The following is a 20,354-nucleotide window of genomic DNA, read 5'->3' on the forward strand; positions in this document are numbered from 1 at the left end:
TATATAATAATTGAGCTCACAGTAAAGTTTGTTACATTAACTCTTATTGGTTGCTTGAGTTGTTATAGCTGTAGAAGGAGCTTCAAGTGCAAAAGAGTAAAATATTATTTTTGATTAAAAAACTCGAACTCTTTTTTTTTTTTCTTGAAATCTGAATTGCAATCAAGAAATCGACAAGATAATTAATTTAAGGCCGACTTACACTCTTAATATACACAGTATTAAAGAGAAATAAGACTTAATATATTAACACAATTGATCAAATTTTACACCAGAAATCATGGCAGTTTTTCTCATAATTCCTTATGATATTAATATGTTACGAATGATTACGCCCGAAAGAAAATCTTAAATTACTGCAACGAATCAAATGAAATAGATTTGACTCTGTTACAAAAACAATTATAAGTAAAGAAAACCTACAAACCATCTTTAATATTGTCCCAGATAACATTAACATATTCGTCTCTGTCATACCGAGTGTGCTCGTGTACAAATCCTAAAACATGCATCAATTCGTGCATAATAATTCCTAAATGGAGACACTCAGGAGCTAAATTAAGTGTTTGTGCACCACCATTTCTGCCCACGTAAGATGAGCATCTAAAAATGAAATTAACGCTCATTAGAAATCTAATAGTGAAATAGTAAATCTAATAATTAAATAATAATAAACAATCGGCATAAAAAATATCGGTGTCATTAAAATAAATATTTAAAGAAATATATTTTGTTTTTGAAGACATTTTTTCAATTTCAGACGCTTTTATGCTAAAATTTATGTAACAATTTTTAACATTTGAGGTGTTATGTATGAGCTTAAATATTAAAATATTAAGATCCAAAATATTGAAAAGAATTTATTTTATAAATGTTTTCAAACGAACAAAATTGTAAAAGAGTGAGGAGTTTTAATGCATTTCAAAACCTCTTTCTTGTAAGATTTCTGAATTTCGAGTAGAAAATTATTTTAAAAATATAAGACATTTATATGATAAAACTCACGTAACAGATTTTAGTATATCAAGTGTTATAAATATTAACCTATATATTGCTATGTATATTAATATTTCTAATTTTTTATTTTAATATTGAAATAGTAAAAATAAAAATTCGAAGGAAATTATTAATCAAAAGTTCTATAGTCGAAGCAGAAACTGTAAAAGAGTGTGGCGTTTCAATTCGTTTTGACTTTTAATTTATCTCGATTGACTTTCTTAAAATTTCTGATTTTTGATTTAAAAAATATTTTACTTTAAAAATGTCTTAAATTTCCAAATGCTTTAATATTTATTTTTGAAAATAAAATTATATCCATTAAATGCAATGGTATTTCAGGGAAAAAAGCTTTGAAACAATAAAATATAGATTAAATCCACGTTAAATAAGAATAATTTAACAAAGAAAAATGTAAAACATTGATGAACATAACAAAAAAATCGATATGTTAAGGATTACGCTATATTTATATTAACAAAACTTAAATATAGTTATTTTCTTCTGAAATATTTATAAACATTTGTTTAAAGGCTTATAAATATTTCCGAAAAATAGTGCATAAAAAGAAATAAAACAATAATAGGATAAAAGGTTTTCAATTTATTTGATCTAGATCATTTTGCACGTGCGATATTTTAAATGTAGCATCTTGAGTTGGTTATTTTATAAGTGAAATGATACTAAATTTTAGATATTCAGATCATCACAGGATTTTTCGATATTTCTTTCAGAAATTTTTTGATAAGCCTTCAAATTCCTTTAAGTTGCTGTTATTTTCGGTCTTTTCAGTTTTGCTCCTTAGTTTGATAAGAGCGCTGTAGTTGTTCCCGTTGTTACCTTATGATGACAAATAATCTGCAAATCCTGGATACTGTCAGAAAATGGAATTCTCCAAAAATGTTTAAAAAATAACATTTCTCTTTTCTGATGCTTGAATTAGGTATTTATATAATTTCGCTTTAAAAACGTGCAACTTTTAAAGTATTAAACATTAAGTATTCTGCATTTTTTGTTTATTTATTTATATTTTTCATTAAAAAAATGATTTTTTGCTGAAATTAGGTATGTTATCTTCAATTTTTTAGCAAAACTTTTAATAAGTAAGGTATTCAAAATTCAATTGTTTTCAAGATATTAGACAGGTAGATATCAAGATCTTCATGTCTTCCGTAACATAATAAATAGTTAGCCCTAATTAATAAGCATATTTGTCTTCTCTTTGAAGCACTAAAGTTGGTAGGAGAGAGAGAGGGATAGGAAGGACGAAGTACTGTCTTTTCTCTCTAGAATTTATCACTCGAAATTTCTCTATAAATTTGGTATATGGACAAAACTGTGCTATACTTTCATATGCAAATGTAGCAAACACAAAAAAACATTGCTACGAGGCAAATTAAATAGCAAGGTTTTTATAGGGGGAAAACATCTTAATTTGTTTTTAAATTTCGACAAAAGACTTTTTTTATTCATTATTTTCAACTACTATTAGGAGATACTATATTACAAATGAAGAGACTAATACATATTTTAACTCTTTGTCGCAAATGGGACACCAGTGTTCCTTTTATGTATTTTTTTCAGACTCTCTAATTCAAAATCGAAATATATTTTTGTTTCTTTTTATTATAGAAAGTAGTTTAATAGTTACTAAAAAATCTGTTAGATTGTCGGAATTACATTTGTATTAAAATATGAAATCCAAGAAAAGAAGTTTTAATTTTTTTTCCATTCGCATTCAAAAATTTACTAATGATTGATTTAATAAATTAAAGGCATTTTATTAGTAAGTAATTGTTTCTGTTAGATCTGAATAAGTGCAAATTTGAAAAAGTATTGTTTGGAAGAAATATTTTACATTTCACGCAGGTAAAGACAGCGATGTTTCAAGCTGTATTTAAAAAATATAAATTATTAAATTGCTAAATAGTATTATTTTCTATTTATTTTGAACTAAATTAATACAAAATAATAAAAAAAAGTATAAAAAAATGTTTAATAAAAATTCTGCATCAAAGAGTTAGCTGTCATTTTTGATTTAGTTTTCTTTAAATAACAGATAATGAGATCAATCTAACAAATTGCTTTGCGAGGTTATTTTGGATTCAAAGTGGTGGAACATTATTACGGTTCACAAGGTTCTAAAAAAACTTACTTATAACAATAAATTCGCATTAGTATTAAAAGCAATTTCTTTTTCAGACACTATTTTAATGTTTAGGGGTCTGTAAGCCTCAACTCTTACATGTAGATATCTTTGTTTTATGTTTGTAACATTAATTTTTTCTAATACAACACTTTCCTTAAGACTTCTGTAGTAATACTGGATATCATTTACTAACATATGAAATTATGGTATTTATTTAAAATTTAGTCTGTTTTGCAAAATATTAACTTTTTTATAGCTTTTTTTACAACTTAATTCGTTAAATTTAATTAAATTTTTCATAGAGGCAAATACATGATATTTTAATATTTTTACAAGATGTAAGGTTTTTGTTTATAATCAAAATGTTTATTACCTATGAAATATTATTAGTTTTTGTTAAGTGAAAGCGTTCGATATATGTTAGTGTTTCTTAGTTCTTATTTAATATTGATTTATCCATTTACTTTAATAAATATATACCAAAATAGAGTTATATAATTTTTTGTTTTGTCAAAACAATGTTAAAAATACATTTCTATTGGCATAAATACACTGTCACTTACAAAACTTTATTTTCATAAATGGAATATAGTATTAATAATAGTTAAAAGTTGATATTTACGTAGTTAAAAATCCCGGAATTTTATAATCTTTTAAGTGGTAGATTAATAACAATAAAGCTGAAAAAAAGTTTGCTCCGTCATTTTACGGTCTTCATGTGCTCACCGCTTAATGGTGAGACACCATAACCAAATTTGGTAGGAATTTTGATCCGGAGTATTATGGAATATAGCAACCCGTTCACGTTCCATAGAAAAATGCCCGGTTTTGTCGGACATCGCAGTTTAATAGAAATAAAAGGCTTAGCATATTTCAAATGTGATGCTAAACCTATTTTGATAATTGAAAATTTAGCAATTGAGACTTTAACATTTGAACTTACTCGAAATAAATGGTTGTTTAACATTGTTGCTTAGTACAATAATTACATTGAAAGGTTAAGATTAATTTTTAAAAAAGAATTTTTGAAATGCCGTTGAGTAAAGATACTTTGAGTTCTCTTCATGTCTAGTTACTAAATAAATTTTTGTTCCTCATCTTCTCGGTAAAATTTTACCTAAACCAATAACAGACTTCTCCCGCTTGCAATTACTTTCTGAATACGTTAGATACAGAGACTCTAGGATGCGGTACTGGCAGAAAGATTGGGAGCTATTGTGATCAAACTTAATCATTAGAACAATAATGTTATTGTATTCATATAAGGAGAAAATTACCCTCCTTCTCTAGAAATGTGGATAAAATCTTCTTCATTTGTCCTTGAAATGAACCGGACACAGGATACATTGTGGAATTCAAGTACAGCTCTAGTAATGACATTATTTTCTTTGTCACCTGCAGTACAAGTGAGGAAAGGAAACAAATACATTTAATATGCATGTATGTACAAAAAAAATGGTGAGGGCATTTAACGAAAAAAAGTATCTCTGACTGATATATGATAAAATTTATTAGTTTATACTTTGAGAATAATTGGGGTAGGAAGCGTTTTTTTTTTTTTTTTTTTTTTTTAAATACAATAAGAAAACTGATATTAAAGAAATATATTGAAGAATTAAAAATTATATTAATAACCAATCATTATAGTAAAGAAAGTGAGAGTGAGTGAAATTGAGAAGAAAAAAACTCTACATTTTAACATCAATAATAGGAATTCAGTATGCGAATAATTTTAAAATATTTTGAAATATATAAGAAATAGTTTTATAAATCTTGAAATCGAAAAAGTTATGAAAAACAGGAGTCTTAAAGCAGAAATGAGTTAGTTTTAATTTTGTCAATATACTACATCTATAAAAAATGGTTAAAGATAAAGAAAAAAACACAATGTCGCACTATGAATAACATTTGATCAATTGATTACCTACGAGAATACCAGAAAAGACTCAATTATGTGATAAATATCAGTTAAATTACGAAAATTGATACAAAAAAAATTTTAATTAAAAAGATGCTTTGTAAGTGTTATAATAAATTGTTGATACTTATTATCCTAGAAATGCTTAGAAAATATAATTATTGAAGTTCAATAAATGTATTTTAGACACGTTTTTGGAAGTTTTAATGGAGAGTACTAATAAAACAAAAATCTAAATTATTATTGAATTTCATGAAAAGTTTTTAAGACAATAGCATGCATTCTTTGCGCATGTTTATTTAAATAATAATCTATAATTTCATCAAAAAAAAGAAGAAAATGGGAAAAAAAAGAAAAATGGAGATATTTAATTGAACATTTTCTATATATTTCAAATTTGATTATTAATATAGTGAAAAATACAGAAAGAATCAATGCATTCAATTGCTTTAATGAAAATGTAACTTGAAAACCCTTTTATCTTGAAAGATTTCATAAAATAGAGTTCTTTTCCTAGCAGTTCTATATCGCTTTACTAAGCTAAGTGCGCAAAACTTAGTCATAAATAATTTCTGCGCCATAATACATAAAATGTGCTAGAGCTCATGACCATCAATTATTTTAAACATTTTCTTCTTAAATTATATCGTAAATAGGAGTAAGAACTGTGTGAAGTATGATGTTTTATAAAAAGGATTCTTCCCTTTCTGGATACTTTTCCTTCAATAATAGTAAAAACTGCTTAAAGAAAACAAGTTGGAAAATTTTTATTATTTGTGTCCTCATCAACTTAATTGATTTTGTCGTAATAATTTATTTTCAAATTATTTATAAAACCCCTACATGGAAAGGTGGAATTATAATGTTTTTTGCCATTTTATCAAGCTTCTTTGCATTTGTAGATATTACAAGGAAAAGAGAGCTTGTTATTTCTTTAATGAAACAAGAAAAAATTTATCATACTTACACATCTAAATATACAATTTTGATAGCATTTGTTTTCTGTTTCGTGTATTCCTTCTGTGGGTTAACTCCCGAAGATGTATCTTTATACATTTACGGACATCCACTAAATTCAAATTGGTGGTTTGTTTTAATATACATAAAAATATTTTTCTGGAATTCTGTATTTCCTCTAGGGTCCTGTCTATTAACATTGCTATATTACAAATTTTGCCGTTCCTTTTTATCAAAAATACAGGAACTGAGAAAAAAATTAAAATCGGAAATTCCTGAGACATTCGGAAAATATAAGCAGATGAGTTTATTGATACAAAAATCTGAAATCGCGTATGATATATGCGACTTTGAAGCCGCATTCTCACTGCCGATGTTTTTTGTTTGTTCTGCGAACTTTTGGGCATGCTTTAGTGTCGTGGGACTGATAACGATTAAGGACATTAGTTCAACGAGCCTGATTTGGATTTTCGATTTCTCATCTTACATTTCCATTGCACTAGCTAATTTGTTCATAATAATTTGGAACGGAAGTGAAATCGTAAACAGCTTAAAACAATTCCAATTCGAGTTCTGGAAACTAATTGAAAAACGATCATATCTCTTTGTTGACTCAGATTTCACCTGGTACCGAGCCGAAACGTTTAATTTGGTGAGAGATTTGCTGGAAAGACCTAAATTGTCACTATCTGGATACGGAATGATATACTTCAAAAGAAATACAATATTGGCCATCATTGGGACAGTTTTGACTTGTAGCTTGCTTTTAATGAGTACAAATTAAGCAAGTTGATATAATTTAAATTTTTTAACGTTCCTAACCATTCAAATTCTGGAAACTAATTGCTCGTCGCCTCAACTTTAACTGGGCACCGATCTGAAACGTTCAATTTGGTGAGAGATTTTCCGGAAAGATCTGAATTGTCATTGCCTGGATACGAGTTTATATACGTTACAAGAAATATATTCGTCCTTATTGGGACAGTTTTGACTTATAATTCACTTTTCATGAACACGATATAAGCAAATTGATTTAATTATATATTTCAACATTCCTACCCATTTGAATTCTGGAAACTAATTGAAAAGCGATCATATCTCCTTGTTGGCTCAAGTTTAACTGGGCACCGAACCGAAACGTTCAGTTTAGTGAGAGATTTGCTGGAATGATCTAAATTGTCATTGTCTGGATGCGGAATGATATACTTTAAGAGAAATACTATATTCGCTATCATTGGGACAGCTTTGATTTATAGCTTGCTTTTAATGAGTGCAAAATAAACAAATTGATCTAATTGCAATTTTTTAACGTTCTTAACCATTCAAATTCTGAAATATAATTGCTTGTCACCTCAAGTTTAACTGGGCACCGAGCCGAAACATTCAATTTTGTGAGAGATTTGCTGGAATGACCTTAATTGTCATTGTCTGAATACGGAATGATATACTTTAAAAGAAATAATATATTCGCCATTATTGGGACGGTTTTGACTTACAGAGTTTACTTTTAATGAGAACGAAATAAGCAAATTGATTTAATTATATTTTTGAACACTTATTGACCATTAAAGCTTTTCTTAAATGTAATGTGGGACTCACTGAAAAGTAAAAGAGAATTGTCACCGACATATTAAGGTTGGAACAACTGGAAAACGAAAATTTAACGAAAGTTTTTTTGTTTTATCAAAAGCTATGCTTTTTAATATTTTAGCAGATAAAATGTGCATGAGAGTGGGATAAATTTTAAATGATTATATCATCCACAAATAATCTTCATTGTCAATCAAATGAATCTCTGTCCTGGTCGTCAATATGCTCAAGTGAAGCAGAGCAACAACAATTACCACAACAAGATCATTTACAGACTATTGCATTTCTTCTTATTATTATAATTATTGTGTAATTTTGCTTAATGTTTACTATAACGATTTTCGCATTATTGTGTATAAATAGTAAAAAAAATATGTATTGATGGCTTTATAATCCTTCGATGTGGAGCCATTTGATGTAATATCGCTTGGTGGTCTCGCCTGTCAAACGATAACACACTCAAATCCCATTGCAACCAAGGATTTACTTTCATGATATCCTTTTCTAATTTGTGGTATCTATTCTGTAACTAAAAATACAAAAAAAGGCTGATACTTTATACTGACATTTGTTTTATACGCATACTTCTAATAATAAATAATTAAACTGTTGGATGTGGTGTTTTGGTGCAGGAGAATTTAAAGAAAATTCTGCTCACAATCATGAATGCAATTCGTGATCGCAACGAACTATAGGGGGCGTTGTTGTATGAGATGAATACCTGTGATTTCTATATCAATAGTCATTCAGTTGCTCTGGAGATGTCTTCAGTGTAGCATTGTAATGTTCCTTCTTTATTGTTACTTATTCAATTTGAAAAAGAAATTTTTTTGATACCAAACTATGTTTACGCAAAATACAACAAATCTGAAGAAGTAAAATCCTATAAGCATACAAAACTTAATCTTGATTGTCTAGTGATACTACGGAGATTTTTATTTGTAATTTTAGTAAGTGAGTACCTGCAAGCAACGTCACGCGTCGTTATCGTACCTGATTGGCTGCTGAGTCGTGGAATTTGTATAGGCCATGATTCAGCAGCCAGTCAGGTTCGACACCTTCGACTAACGTCCCTTGCAGCTATCTAACTAAATCTGATCCGAAAATTGATTCAGTGTTATTATAAACCAAGCCTAATAGTAACGTAAATACGCCGTCTTGCTTGATCACAACCAGCTGATTTCAGAAGGTCTCTTGTTCTTCAGCTCCAAGTACCACTTTATATTAATTAGTAGAGTAAGAAATAGTATGAATTATAGTTTCTGAATAGCATGAATTTCCTCAGTGAAAATATCACATATACGTAATGTCTCATAAAATTGTAATTTCAAATAAAAACTAAATGTATTTTTAATTAGATACTAAAAATACTAAATTTAAAAAAGGAAGAATAAATATTATTCAAATAATCTTCTTTTATTTAACAGTAAAACGAATAGGATTTAAGGATCGATTTAAACGGCTGAACTGAAAATGGCGACCTGTTCTTTTGATTTTCGTTTAGGGTGGTGAATTGGATAGTAAATTAAGATGTATTGTTCGAAGTTCAGCGATCTCTGAAAGCTCGTGTGGGTGATTAATTTCTCCATTTATTCATCTGATACAATAAACTTTCTCAGTATAAACCGCAAATCCGAGTTAGTTAACATATGCTTTGAAAACGTAACGGAATACAAGCTTCAATTCGGAAAATCATAGAAAGATTATATTTGTTTCGGTATACGTTTATCAGTATAACTAAATTATGTATTGTTATTTTATCAGTTTTTGTGTTGTACTGTTATATTGTGGTCGTCATAAGTTAAAATGTTTTATGATTGTTTTTGTGGTAATTTAAAAAAATAAGACTTGTTTTAACTAAGGCTCTTAACAATTTAAATAAATTGTGTAAAATTATAATATGTACATTTTTAAATTAATTATATTGAGTTCATAAAGTTAACTTTTGCTGTTATTATAATAGACAAGATTTTATTCAATATTATAATATTAGTATTTAACCTTTATTATTTTTAGTATTTAAATTTCTTGAGTTTAACAATTAATTTTATACATTCATTTTTAATACTTTATAAATAATCTCTCTCTCTCTCTCTCTCTCTCTCTCTCTCTCTCTCTATCTATCTATCTATCTATCTATCTATCTATCTATCTATCTATCTATCTATCTATATATATATATATATATATATATATGAGTAGTAGTATTTAGTACCTACTTTATGATTGTCTGTTTTCATACAAAATGTTAATAACATTTATTTTATAATAAATGTCAGTATAAAATAATAACATTATATAGTAACGTTTGCTGAGGTGGCAGTATTTATGGATTTTGCGAGAAACAACTTAATTTAAAATGGTAGCAAAAGTGGTACTTTGCTCCTTTTTTCAACTTAATTTTAGGGCTAATATTTTATATCATTTTTTTCAAAAAGGAACTTTTTACATCTCAATAAAGAGCAGCGCCAATGGGGAATAAACTAATAAAGTTTTTAATTTAAAGCATATGAAATTGTTTCTTATGAATTGACAATTTCGAATGAATAAATACTTACTGAAATCAGAATCTATGACAAATGGTACCAATCCATGTTTCCATAAATATTCATCATCAAGTAAAGTGCTTCGAAGCTGTTCAGAATAAAATATTTTGATGAGGTGGAGCATTTATTCAATTAATAAGAATCTGTTTTAAATGAAATAAGTTAAGGGAAACAATCGATTTGTTTGAACTTAAATTTATAAACAGATTGCCTCTTAGCGACTGCAAATGAGGCAATTCATTTTATGAGTGTTTCCTTTCACCATTGATCGAGTTTGAGAGAGAAATTACTTAAAATGATACTTTATTTCCAGAACTACTTGTGTGCAAGGGCCAATTAGAGAAATTGCATTGGGAATTTTCTTGTTTTTACGAAATGTAAATATTTTAATTTAATTGATCAGTTTAAAAAAATCAAACCTTCTAGTTAGTTAGTTGAAAAAAAATGAAAAATCTGTTGGAAAGAAACTTCATAATGAATCAATCAAGAACGGGTATTCAGCTAATATATATATATATATATATATATATATATATATATATATATATATATATATATATATATATATATATATATATATATATATATATATATATATATATATATATATATATATACATATATATATATATATATATATATATATATATATATATATATATATATATATATATATATATATATATATATATATATATATATATATATATATATATATATATATATATATATGTATATATATATATATATTCAAAAAGTTAATTAACTATACAAAGCCTGCCTAGTGTATAGAAAACTTGTTTAGAAAGCTGACTTACAAAAAAAAATTTTTTTAACGGTAAAGTTTTTCGTTTTAATAAAAGAGAAATACCATCATATCATTTGATAAAACAAACCAGTTGTTTTATTAAATGAGTTTTAATGTTTAAACAAAGATATTTTATTTATGTTGCAAGAAATTTAGATTATTAAATGAATACGCTTTTTTTTTCTTACCTGAAGACTTTCCAAAATATCATCTTCCAAGTAATCAGGGACGTCTTGTAAGTTAATCAATTCATTCTCTAAGTAATTAAAAATATTTCAAACTTAAATTCTATTTATTTTTAAATAATGCCTTAAAGTCTTATAACAATAGAGATAACAACTTAGGATTTATCTCCGCCCAAATAAAATTAAACAATGGAAAAGATACTTATCTTAAAAATATAAGAATATGCATTAGTAAAAAAATAACCTATAAAAGTAAGCATGATAATAAAAATAAAACCTGATAAATTTTGTTTCTAATCAAATTTAAGTAAGAAATTAACTCTGATCCTAAGGAGTAATAGCCTCGAATAAAAGTTCTCAGTCAACTGATCCATTAACGTAAATGCCTTCTAGTGTTTGCATAAAAATCCATGCTGACTTGGTTTATAATTAAATTCAAACTGTTTTGTTGATTCACAACATGAAAGGATAAATCATCATAAATACGTATATAACTACTGCTTAATAGATTAATTATTAAATAAATATCATTCCTAGTCATACGAATGAGAAGCCATCACTTACTGGCTAGTCTCGTCAAATTTAGCGGTAGCGGGTTTCAATCCTTCGTTAATCCTGCGTACATATTGGGAATGTCCCGCATTTAAGTTGCGTTATTAATTTTTAAACTTGACAACGGCTTGTAAGACGTACTTCATAATGAGCAAACAAATATGCAAACGTAAAGCAAAGTTGAAAAAAAATCCCCCCCCCCAAAAAAAAATGACTGCTATAACTTATAATGGTTGGTCGAATTTTCCTTCTGTAAAATGCTTTTTTTATCTACGTAACCGTCGTTGAACAGCCAAACCTTTTTTTGAGTTTATGACTACTAATGTTCAACTCCGTGGCCTTGTAATTTTGAACCCAATCCAGAAGACAAGGGAACTCCGAATTCAAGTATTGGAAGAAATGCTTCCTTCATGGAGGGCTTTTAGGAGGAATTAACAAGCGCATGCGTTACATAGAGAGGAAAACCACGAACTCACGCCCCACGATTAGCCTGACGGCAAGGGGACTTTAACCCCCATGATCCGTCTTCCAATGAGGGTATTTTAAGTCACCACTGCTGTTGGTATGAGCAGGGTACGGAATTCGTATTGATCAGCCATTGCTGGGATTCGAACCCAGCCACCTCATTGGGAGTCGGACGCTCTAGCCGCCTCCCAATGAGGTGGCTGGTAAAACAATGTAAACAATGGTAGTCATTGATATTCTTCTTGAAATCACGCTAGAAATGAAATGGTGTTAACAAGTTTTATAACTAAATATAATAATAATTACTAATAAATTAATAACTAACTGCCGAATATTAATTTTTTGCTCAATCACTGTTCTTGTATATTATTCTATTCTTCCCAGAAATGCCATCTTGTTTTGGTTTGTTTTTTGTAAGGGTGGCAAACTTACTGTTTAGCCGTTTAACAAATTGTATGTGGGCAACTTTTCCAAAACATATATATTACAGCTACTAGAGATTAAAATTTTTTTTAAAAAAAGTGGTAAGCAAGATTTCATAGAAACTAGAGTAAATTTGTCTTTATATCTTCAAGTTCAATTAAAAGAAAGGTAGTAAAAGAATTTCATTTTAATTAATGAATTCTGAAATTTATTTAAATATTTTCCTGTTAAATATTGAATTGAAATTAATCTTACCGTGAGGAATATTAACAGAGAGTGAAATTATGACTGATGAGATAATACAAAAGAATACTTTCCCATATGGTGACATAGTTATGTGTAACGAAATTATGCCGCAAAAGTTATTTTGCATTACCTCTTTAAGTATAGGGGAGCCCTTATTGTTTTTAAAACAAAACTATTAATTACTACGTTTCCAGAAATTACTTCTCATTATATGCCTAACATAAGACATCATTAAAATTTGTGTTTTAATGGTTTCAAACATAATAGAGCTATTTAGAAAATTCTAAAAATTTTCTCTTTTATTTCAGAATAAATATCATCCTTTCTACAGCAGTGCATTAAATGTGGATCACAATTTTCCAATTCCTCAAAAAATTAACCGTAATTAATGAATTTTTCTGAGCGATGTTAATGCTAAGATCAAAACCGCAGTTCTTATTCCCTCTATAAACATTAAAAAAAGTTTCTTGTACTTTCTTAATTTATTTTGGGTTTTAAACTTCATATAAAGTTATTTTTTTTATCATTTAAGAATTCATAATAGTTACGAGCATTTATTTGAGATAAAAATAAAGTATGTTACTAAAGTAAAAGTACATGCGTACCAATCTAGGAGTTTTAGCATATCTCTAAGCTAGGCCTCTAGGCTGCCTTTTGACCATTATTGAAATAACAATTAAGGGAAACATAATTTGTTAAATTTTGCCACCCCTGTTTGATTTTTAAGTCTTAGATATTTATTCAAATTGTTGACATATAGAAATATTAAAAATCATTGTTAGACAAATTTGCGAAATAAAAAATTAAATGACCCCTAATGAAATAGCTGTTCCTACCTCTCTATATACTAGAGAAAAAAATCACAAGCCAGAAATATTGAAAATTCGCCAGTGTGACAAAGTTTATTAAATACTTGCTACGCAAGTTGAAATTTTTAAAATTTCCTATATTTATTGAGCACTAATATTTTTTGCCGCCCGGTGGCTGAGCGGTAGAGCTTTGCGCTTCAGGACCTGGGTTCGATCCTCGGGAAGGCAAGGTTGGCTCAGCCTTTCATCCCTTCAGTGGGTCGATAAATGAGTACCAAGTATGCTTGGGAACTAAACACTAGGGCAGGGGTGGCGAACCTTTATACACCAACGTGCCATTTTTTCTAAAAAATTGTTTAATGAAATCACAGACGTGCCGTCATATAATTTTGACTTCATGATTATTGGGAAAATAATAATACTAAATACTATCAACTCAAAACTCTTTATTTACATTGAAAAGAAAATACATTTTGCAATGTCTCAGTTATGCGCGTAATTCAACTTAAAGTAGCATCAGTGGGACTTCTGTTATTGCTGTTGTTGTTGTAGTTCATTTACGTCGCACTAGAGCTGCACAATGGTCTGTTATTGCAGATTAAATGACAAATAACTTATATTAGGTTATAAGATATTAGTTTAAGCAGGACTGTTGATTTTTTTGCTAGTTATTTATTGCAAGCTTGTTTTTTATGGTTATTAATTGTTTTTTTTTTAGCATTAATTGTTAATTTTTCTATTAAAAATTGTTTATTATTTTGTTTTTTTTGTGAATTTTAATTTAATTGTTACATATGCTTCATAGTGTGTGACATTTGTGTAATAACAATTTATAGGGCAATAACAATTGTGATCGGTGGCGTGCCCAAAATATTGTGTCGCGTGCCATAAATGGCACGCGTGCCATTGGTTCGCCATTCCTGCACTAGGGGTTCTGCTTGCGGCTGACCACCTAACCGGAACATTTGCTCCTGCAACCCAAAGCCCAAGGTCAAAAAACTGAGATGGGCACAGTAGGTTTTGGCCCTCTATGGGCTGTTGGGCCACTGAGTTTAGTTTAGATAGTATTTTTTGCGATTAATTCTTAGATTTATCAATATAATCCAACGTGATTTCTATCACCACTAGATATAGCTTAATTAATCATGTGTGTAAGGTTTAAAACTCGAATTTAAAATATTATTCCATGAAAAAATTGTATTTCTGTTTCCGACAACGAATGTTTGAAAAATGAATAGTGATTGTAAATTGAATAGTGGTTGCAAATATAACAATAGTGGGAAAAGTCATTAATTCTTGGATGACTTTTTATTTTTTACGGCACCACTTGAATATTTAAAGGTTAGATTCTTAGTCCTAATGGTGCGTCATATCTGGGCACCTGGACCACGAAGAGGTCCCTATCCCATTCATCATGAATCTGAGTTAAGTTTGTATTGCGTCTTTATGATTAGCAGGCAGTGAAGTTGCTGTATATAAAGGCTCAGGGCCGGATTAAGCGTAGGCGGCGCCCTAGGTCATTCAAATTTTTGGGGCCCTTAGATTAAATTTTTTTCTCGTATATTTTTAATTTATTCAAATATAAAAGTATTTATATATCTTTTCATTTAAGAAAGCATATTTAATAGAAAAATAAATTAAGTTTTACTTTATTTTATTAAATTAAAACTAAAAAATAATCATAACATATTGAAAAATCATTGTTTTTCTTAATTTTTTAAAATTTATTTTCAAAAAATCCATTTTAAAGGGGCCTCTAATCATCGGGGCCCCAGGCCATGGCCTAGTCTGGCCTAATGGGTAATCTGGACCTGTAAAGGCTGGATTACTTACTTACTTTATTTACTTGATTTAAAAACAGCTGGGCAACTGGGCCGCGCAGCGGCCCCTATCCCATTCATCATGAAATTACAAAAATGAGTTAAAAACATTTTGAATATAAGCAGTCGTTGTGGTAGCTTTACAATAATATTACCATGATTAGAGAAAATACAAACTTGAACAGAGATATTTACAGTAATTGCCATGAAAAAATGTACAGAAAATATAACCTTGATTAGAAAACATTACAACTTGAACAGAGATATTTACATTAATTGCCATAAATATGTACAGAAAATTGAATATGAGCATGAATAAATGATGATTATATATATACAAAAGTCGTGATTCATAGGCGTGAAGGTTTTACGTAAATTTTGTCAAGCCTTAGTGGCGCCATCTAGTATGATCAACTTTAATTTGAAAGGGCAGTATGCAGTATTTATTTTAATAATCTGTATGGAAAATTAGAGTTCTGAATAATAATAAGAGTTCAAATAGAAGTTCAAATCAAGTAAAAAAAGACGTTACTGTGCAAGAGTGGCTTCCCCCATAATCCTCTGAAGCAGTTGAAGCACTTCTTGATTTTTTAAAAGTTCTTGCAATTCCTTAATTATTGTAACTAACCTTTGAGCAAGTCCTGTTGTTGGTGGTGGTATGGCACGTGTTCCCCTCCTGCGGGGACGGGCTCTGCACCCCATGTAGTTGGCTGTATGAGAGTCTCCGCAGTTACTGCACTTAGGTGGTGTATTTTCATCTTTTTGGCACTCGTATGATCGGTGTTTGGCGGCGCACTTAACACATCTTGATGGTGAATTACATGATCTTTGACTGTGTCCAAATTCTTGGCAGTTGTAACACTGGATTGGATTTTGCCCGCTCGGAACCTTTCAATACTGACCGGGAAACTTTGTATATTGGTGATAGAGAAAATTTGTCGATAAGCATCTGTTTCTGTGAGAATTGTGAGAAAAAGTGGGAAGAGCCTGTAGATCCCGCCCACTTTTCTCTTAAACTGAATTATCTTTTGCGTTATGATGCCTGACTTTGCTAGTTCCTGGGAGATATGATCAGTATAGAATCTAACTGGAAGACCACGAATAAGAACTTTTATATGCTTAATTGGTTGAACTTTTGAGTTGTGGGTGGATCTACAGTTGAACTGGAATCCTCCTCGGGTGGAGCTAAGTCAGTATCAGATATAGATTCAGATGGTTGTAAGGAGGTGGCGGTATCTATCGGTGAAAAATGTTTACTATTTGTGGTCATGATTAGATTTGCTTCAGCTTTTTTGACATTCTTCTTCAAAGGGGGTTCTGCAATATTTTTGGTTGAGCTTTCTGAATCTCTGGTTGACTCATTCCCCGTCTGCTCCTCCAAAAGTTGGCCGCCTTCATAAGTTTCCATATCAATGACATCAATTGGTGTTGTCCGTATTTCGGGCCTATTTGGCACAGGCATGAGAGACTGCTCCAAATGATTTAGTTTCTCAAGTAGTTCTTTATTTTTCCTTTCATCTTCTTTAATTCTCCTTCCCATGTCTGCTAACTTTTCAGCCATTTTGGTTTCAAAATCCGAGCATTCCTCATCCGTCGTTGAACCACGTGCACGTCTTTCGGTCAGCCGCTTTCCGCCACGTCCGTGTTGGTGATACGTAGCCATTGTTGCGTGATTGCGAATATTAACTTCAGCAGTGATGTTAACGTAAATTGAAAGCTACTATATCGGGCAGAATCATTTAACTTAACTTGCATCTACTCATACTCTTAAGTTAATTCAGAATTTGAAAAACATACATGATTGCAAGAGTATGAAATAGGTATTACTCACTCAAAAGACACCAATGATAATCCGAAATTCGCAGTTTTTCAAACCAACATCTGGATCAAGAAAACGCCGGTCGGGATCGCTCCGTAGTTTCCTGTTCGCTTACATCGTAAAGGCTAGATTAGACTCAGTTTTCTTACATATGCATTTCTTTATAAAACAGTAAGTGGTGGCCACAATTGTGTTAAATGATCGAGATTTGTCGCATGCTTTTTTTTATATTTAAGACATGTGGGACTATTGTAACTAAATTGCAAGGCTCCCTTGTTCACATAAAGCCGTTAGCAAATAACAAATAAAAAGCAAAAATCTATTAAAAATTAGTAACTTTTTCTAGCATGTTTCTTTCTGTTTATCAATAAAAATGCATGGAAAGAACATTTTCACTTTAAATGGTTATAGTTACAATTGAATGATTAGATAAATTAATTAAACAATAATGAATTAAGTTTCTACCACTTCTTACATTTTTTAGGCTCACATGGGATGTCTGGATTATCAATTCGCTATCATTCGGATAAAAATTGTTCTAAGAATGATAAAAAGTTGGCAGAAATCTACATAGAATTGAAATACAACAACCAAATTTCAATGCAAATTGTTTCTTGAAATTTATTCTCGATGTTTATATTTTACTGAACATAAAATTTTAGATACTTGCTCTTGCCCTACAAGCCGACTTCTAATACAAAGCAGCAATCTTCTCTTGAAGATTTAAAGTGGTAGAAAGATTTATTCTACAATTTTTCATTTTTGAATTTAAAAATTACACTTATAATAATTTTGATCTCCCCTTATATTAAAAATTTTTTTTAAATCAAAATTTAAAGAAATATGTAAGGCAGGCAAGAGTAAGTGTCAATGGTTCAATTAGTTACCACTATTTATTATAATACTTATTTAATACTTCAAATTTCTTGTATAAACTTGGGGCCAAGGGCCGTAACGGCCTCAGACTTCCAGTTCCACTACAACGAACGAATGAACTTGGGGCCTTCCTGGTTCCTGCCAAATATTCAGTAGCGTGGAGGGTGGTACCGGGTTCTAATCCCGTCATAACCCTGGATGTACCATTGTGATATCATTCTCTATTTTACACAATATGTTCTTCAACTGTATATATTTTTCTTTTCGGAATATATGTTTTTATTTTCCAACAACACAATTTTCCTAAAATACAATTTGTTTATATAAATTTTATATAAATTTATTATATAAATTGCTATAAATTTTTACTTATTTTTTTTAATAAATTTTAAGAATGTAATAGTAATTAGTTTACCATATTCAATAAATCCATAAAAATGCTTTTCTTTTACGAGTTAAAATCTTTGAAATGATTTCGAAGTAAAACATCAAATAAAAAGATTCTTCAGAACATTAATTTACAATTAATTTTAATTATTAATTTATGCATAAAACATTTGAGCATCTTCCACTTAATGTCATAGGTATTTATTATTATAGTTTCAACTAATATTATTTCACTTCAATTCCTTAAAATTAGAGTATTTATTGCTTTCCTATATTGCCATTTAATTTTAGTTGAATTATGAAATGAAAAATTTTACTGTTAGCATGTATCAGTATTTTATATAATTTATAAATAAATTTACGAAATATATATTTATACATTTTTCTTGATACATTTTAAAAATTGAAAGTATTATATGAGTAATAAAATGCAATACTTTGTGTACAATCAATAAAATAATAAAACGGCTTATTTTAACAGCGATGTGAATAAGATTATCTATCTATATCGGTCTCAGATTTTTTACTTTCTATCACTCAAATGGGGGAAGGGGGCGAACTAACATTTTATTTTTCTTGGAACATGATATAGAACAAATTAAAGGTACACTTCCTTCTCGAATAAAAATAATAAGCGAGTATATTCAGATAATCTGTGCAAAATAATTTGAAAAATGTGATATTTGGGGAAGGATGTGAAAAAATAAGGAATTTAAAAAGATTTAATTTGAAATAAAATTGAACTAAAACGGTTTATAGAATATAAGTTTTATTTTGTCTGTTATAAAATGCAGTTGCTGTAAGCAGAAATGAATAAAGAAAGACTTTTCAATTTAGATAAAGAAAATGAGAAAATGCATTACTTTTTAATGCAATAAAATAAAAATGTGTAGAATAAAGTAAGAAATAATGGAATTTGGAAATATATTTAAGGGAAGCATCTTAAAAGTTAAATTTATATTGGAAACGTTCTTAATGGTACAGATTTTGTTTTTTTAACTATAGAAAAGAATTTTATTTAAACTGCTAACTCTCTGAGTAAAGGGTAGCTTACGTAGTAAGAAATTAGTTTTAACAGCATGAATCAAAATAAAAAAAAACTTCAAGGTCTTGACTTACTTAATTAAAAAAAATTTTGTAAAACAAATTTTGTTAAAATGTTTTGTATTATTAATTAAATAGTGCATTCGATGTTCAATGAAGTAAAGAAAATTTATATCGCTCTCAATTAGTGAAATATCTTTTAAAGTTAACGCAATAAGAAGTACGATTTCGAAATGTATTTTTTACCTTATTTCGCCGATCTATTTTTAGATTATTTCTTTTAATTGTTATCTACGAAAATTTTATTTTATAACCCACGTTGAACAGCCGACCCAATTTTTAGTTTACGACTACCAATGTTCAACTCCGTAGCCTTGTAATTTTCAACCCAATCTAGAAGACAAGGGAACTCCTGGATCAAGTATAGGGAGAAATTTGCCTTCGTGGAGGACTTTTTGTTGGAATTAACACACATTTGCGTTACATGGAGAGGATGACCACGAAAACCTCCCGCGGTTAGCTGGACGGTAAGAGATACTAACCATGATCCGCCTATTACTGAGGATATTTCACGTCAGCATTGTGGTCAATGCGAGCCGGATGTGAATTCGAATCCCAGCCATAACAGAGATTCGAACCCGGCTCACCTCGTTGGGAGGCGAACGCTCTATCTCCTGAGCAAAACCACAGCTCAACTAAAATTTTATAACAAAAATTTAACACATGGCTAGTATGAATGTGTTTTAGGGTGTGTCTTCTGAATA

At 29.3% G+C, this 20,354-nt stretch overlaps 1 protein-coding gene across 1 annotated transcript; it reads right to left on the bottom strand.

The window, feature by feature from the left end:
* Window positions 1–419: 419 nt before the first annotated feature.
* LOC147806175 (zinc metalloproteinase nas-8-like) lies at window positions 420–16,222 on the bottom strand. Its single transcript, XM_087149571.1, has 5 exons — window positions 16,093–16,222; window positions 11,153–11,220; window positions 10,169–10,244; window positions 4,423–4,540; window positions 420–603 (listed from the first exon to the last, which is right to left on the bottom strand). Exons 1-5 carry the CDS (start codon window positions 16,220–16,222, stop codon window positions 420–422), a joined length of 576 nt encoding a protein of 191 aa, XP_087005697.1.
* Window positions 16,223–20,354: the final 4,132 nt, after the last annotated feature.

This window comes from Parasteatoda tepidariorum, chromosome 8 (assembly GCF_982258835.1).
Source record: "Parasteatoda tepidariorum strain Cologne lab strain chromosome 8, Ptep-v5.0, whole genome shotgun sequence".
Taxonomy (NCBI): domain Eukaryota; kingdom Metazoa; phylum Arthropoda; class Arachnida; order Araneae; family Theridiidae; genus Parasteatoda; species Parasteatoda tepidariorum.

What these genes read in the sequence shown, in the direction of transcription:
- LOC147806175 (XM_087149571.1), bottom strand. Translation starts at nt 16,222, where the DNA reads ATGAAAATACACCACCTAAGTGCAGTAACTGCGGAGACTCTCATACAG. An exon ending in ACAACAGGACTTGCTCAAAG is followed by an intron (nt 11,221 to 16,092) that starts GTTAGTTACAAT and finishes TTAATTACTTAG; the next exon opens with AGAATGAATTGATTAACTTA. An exon ending in ATATTTTGGAAAGTCTTCAG is followed by an intron (nt 10,245 to 11,152) that starts GTAAGAAAAAAA and finishes TATTCTGAACAG; the next exon opens with CTTCGAAGCACTTTACTTGA.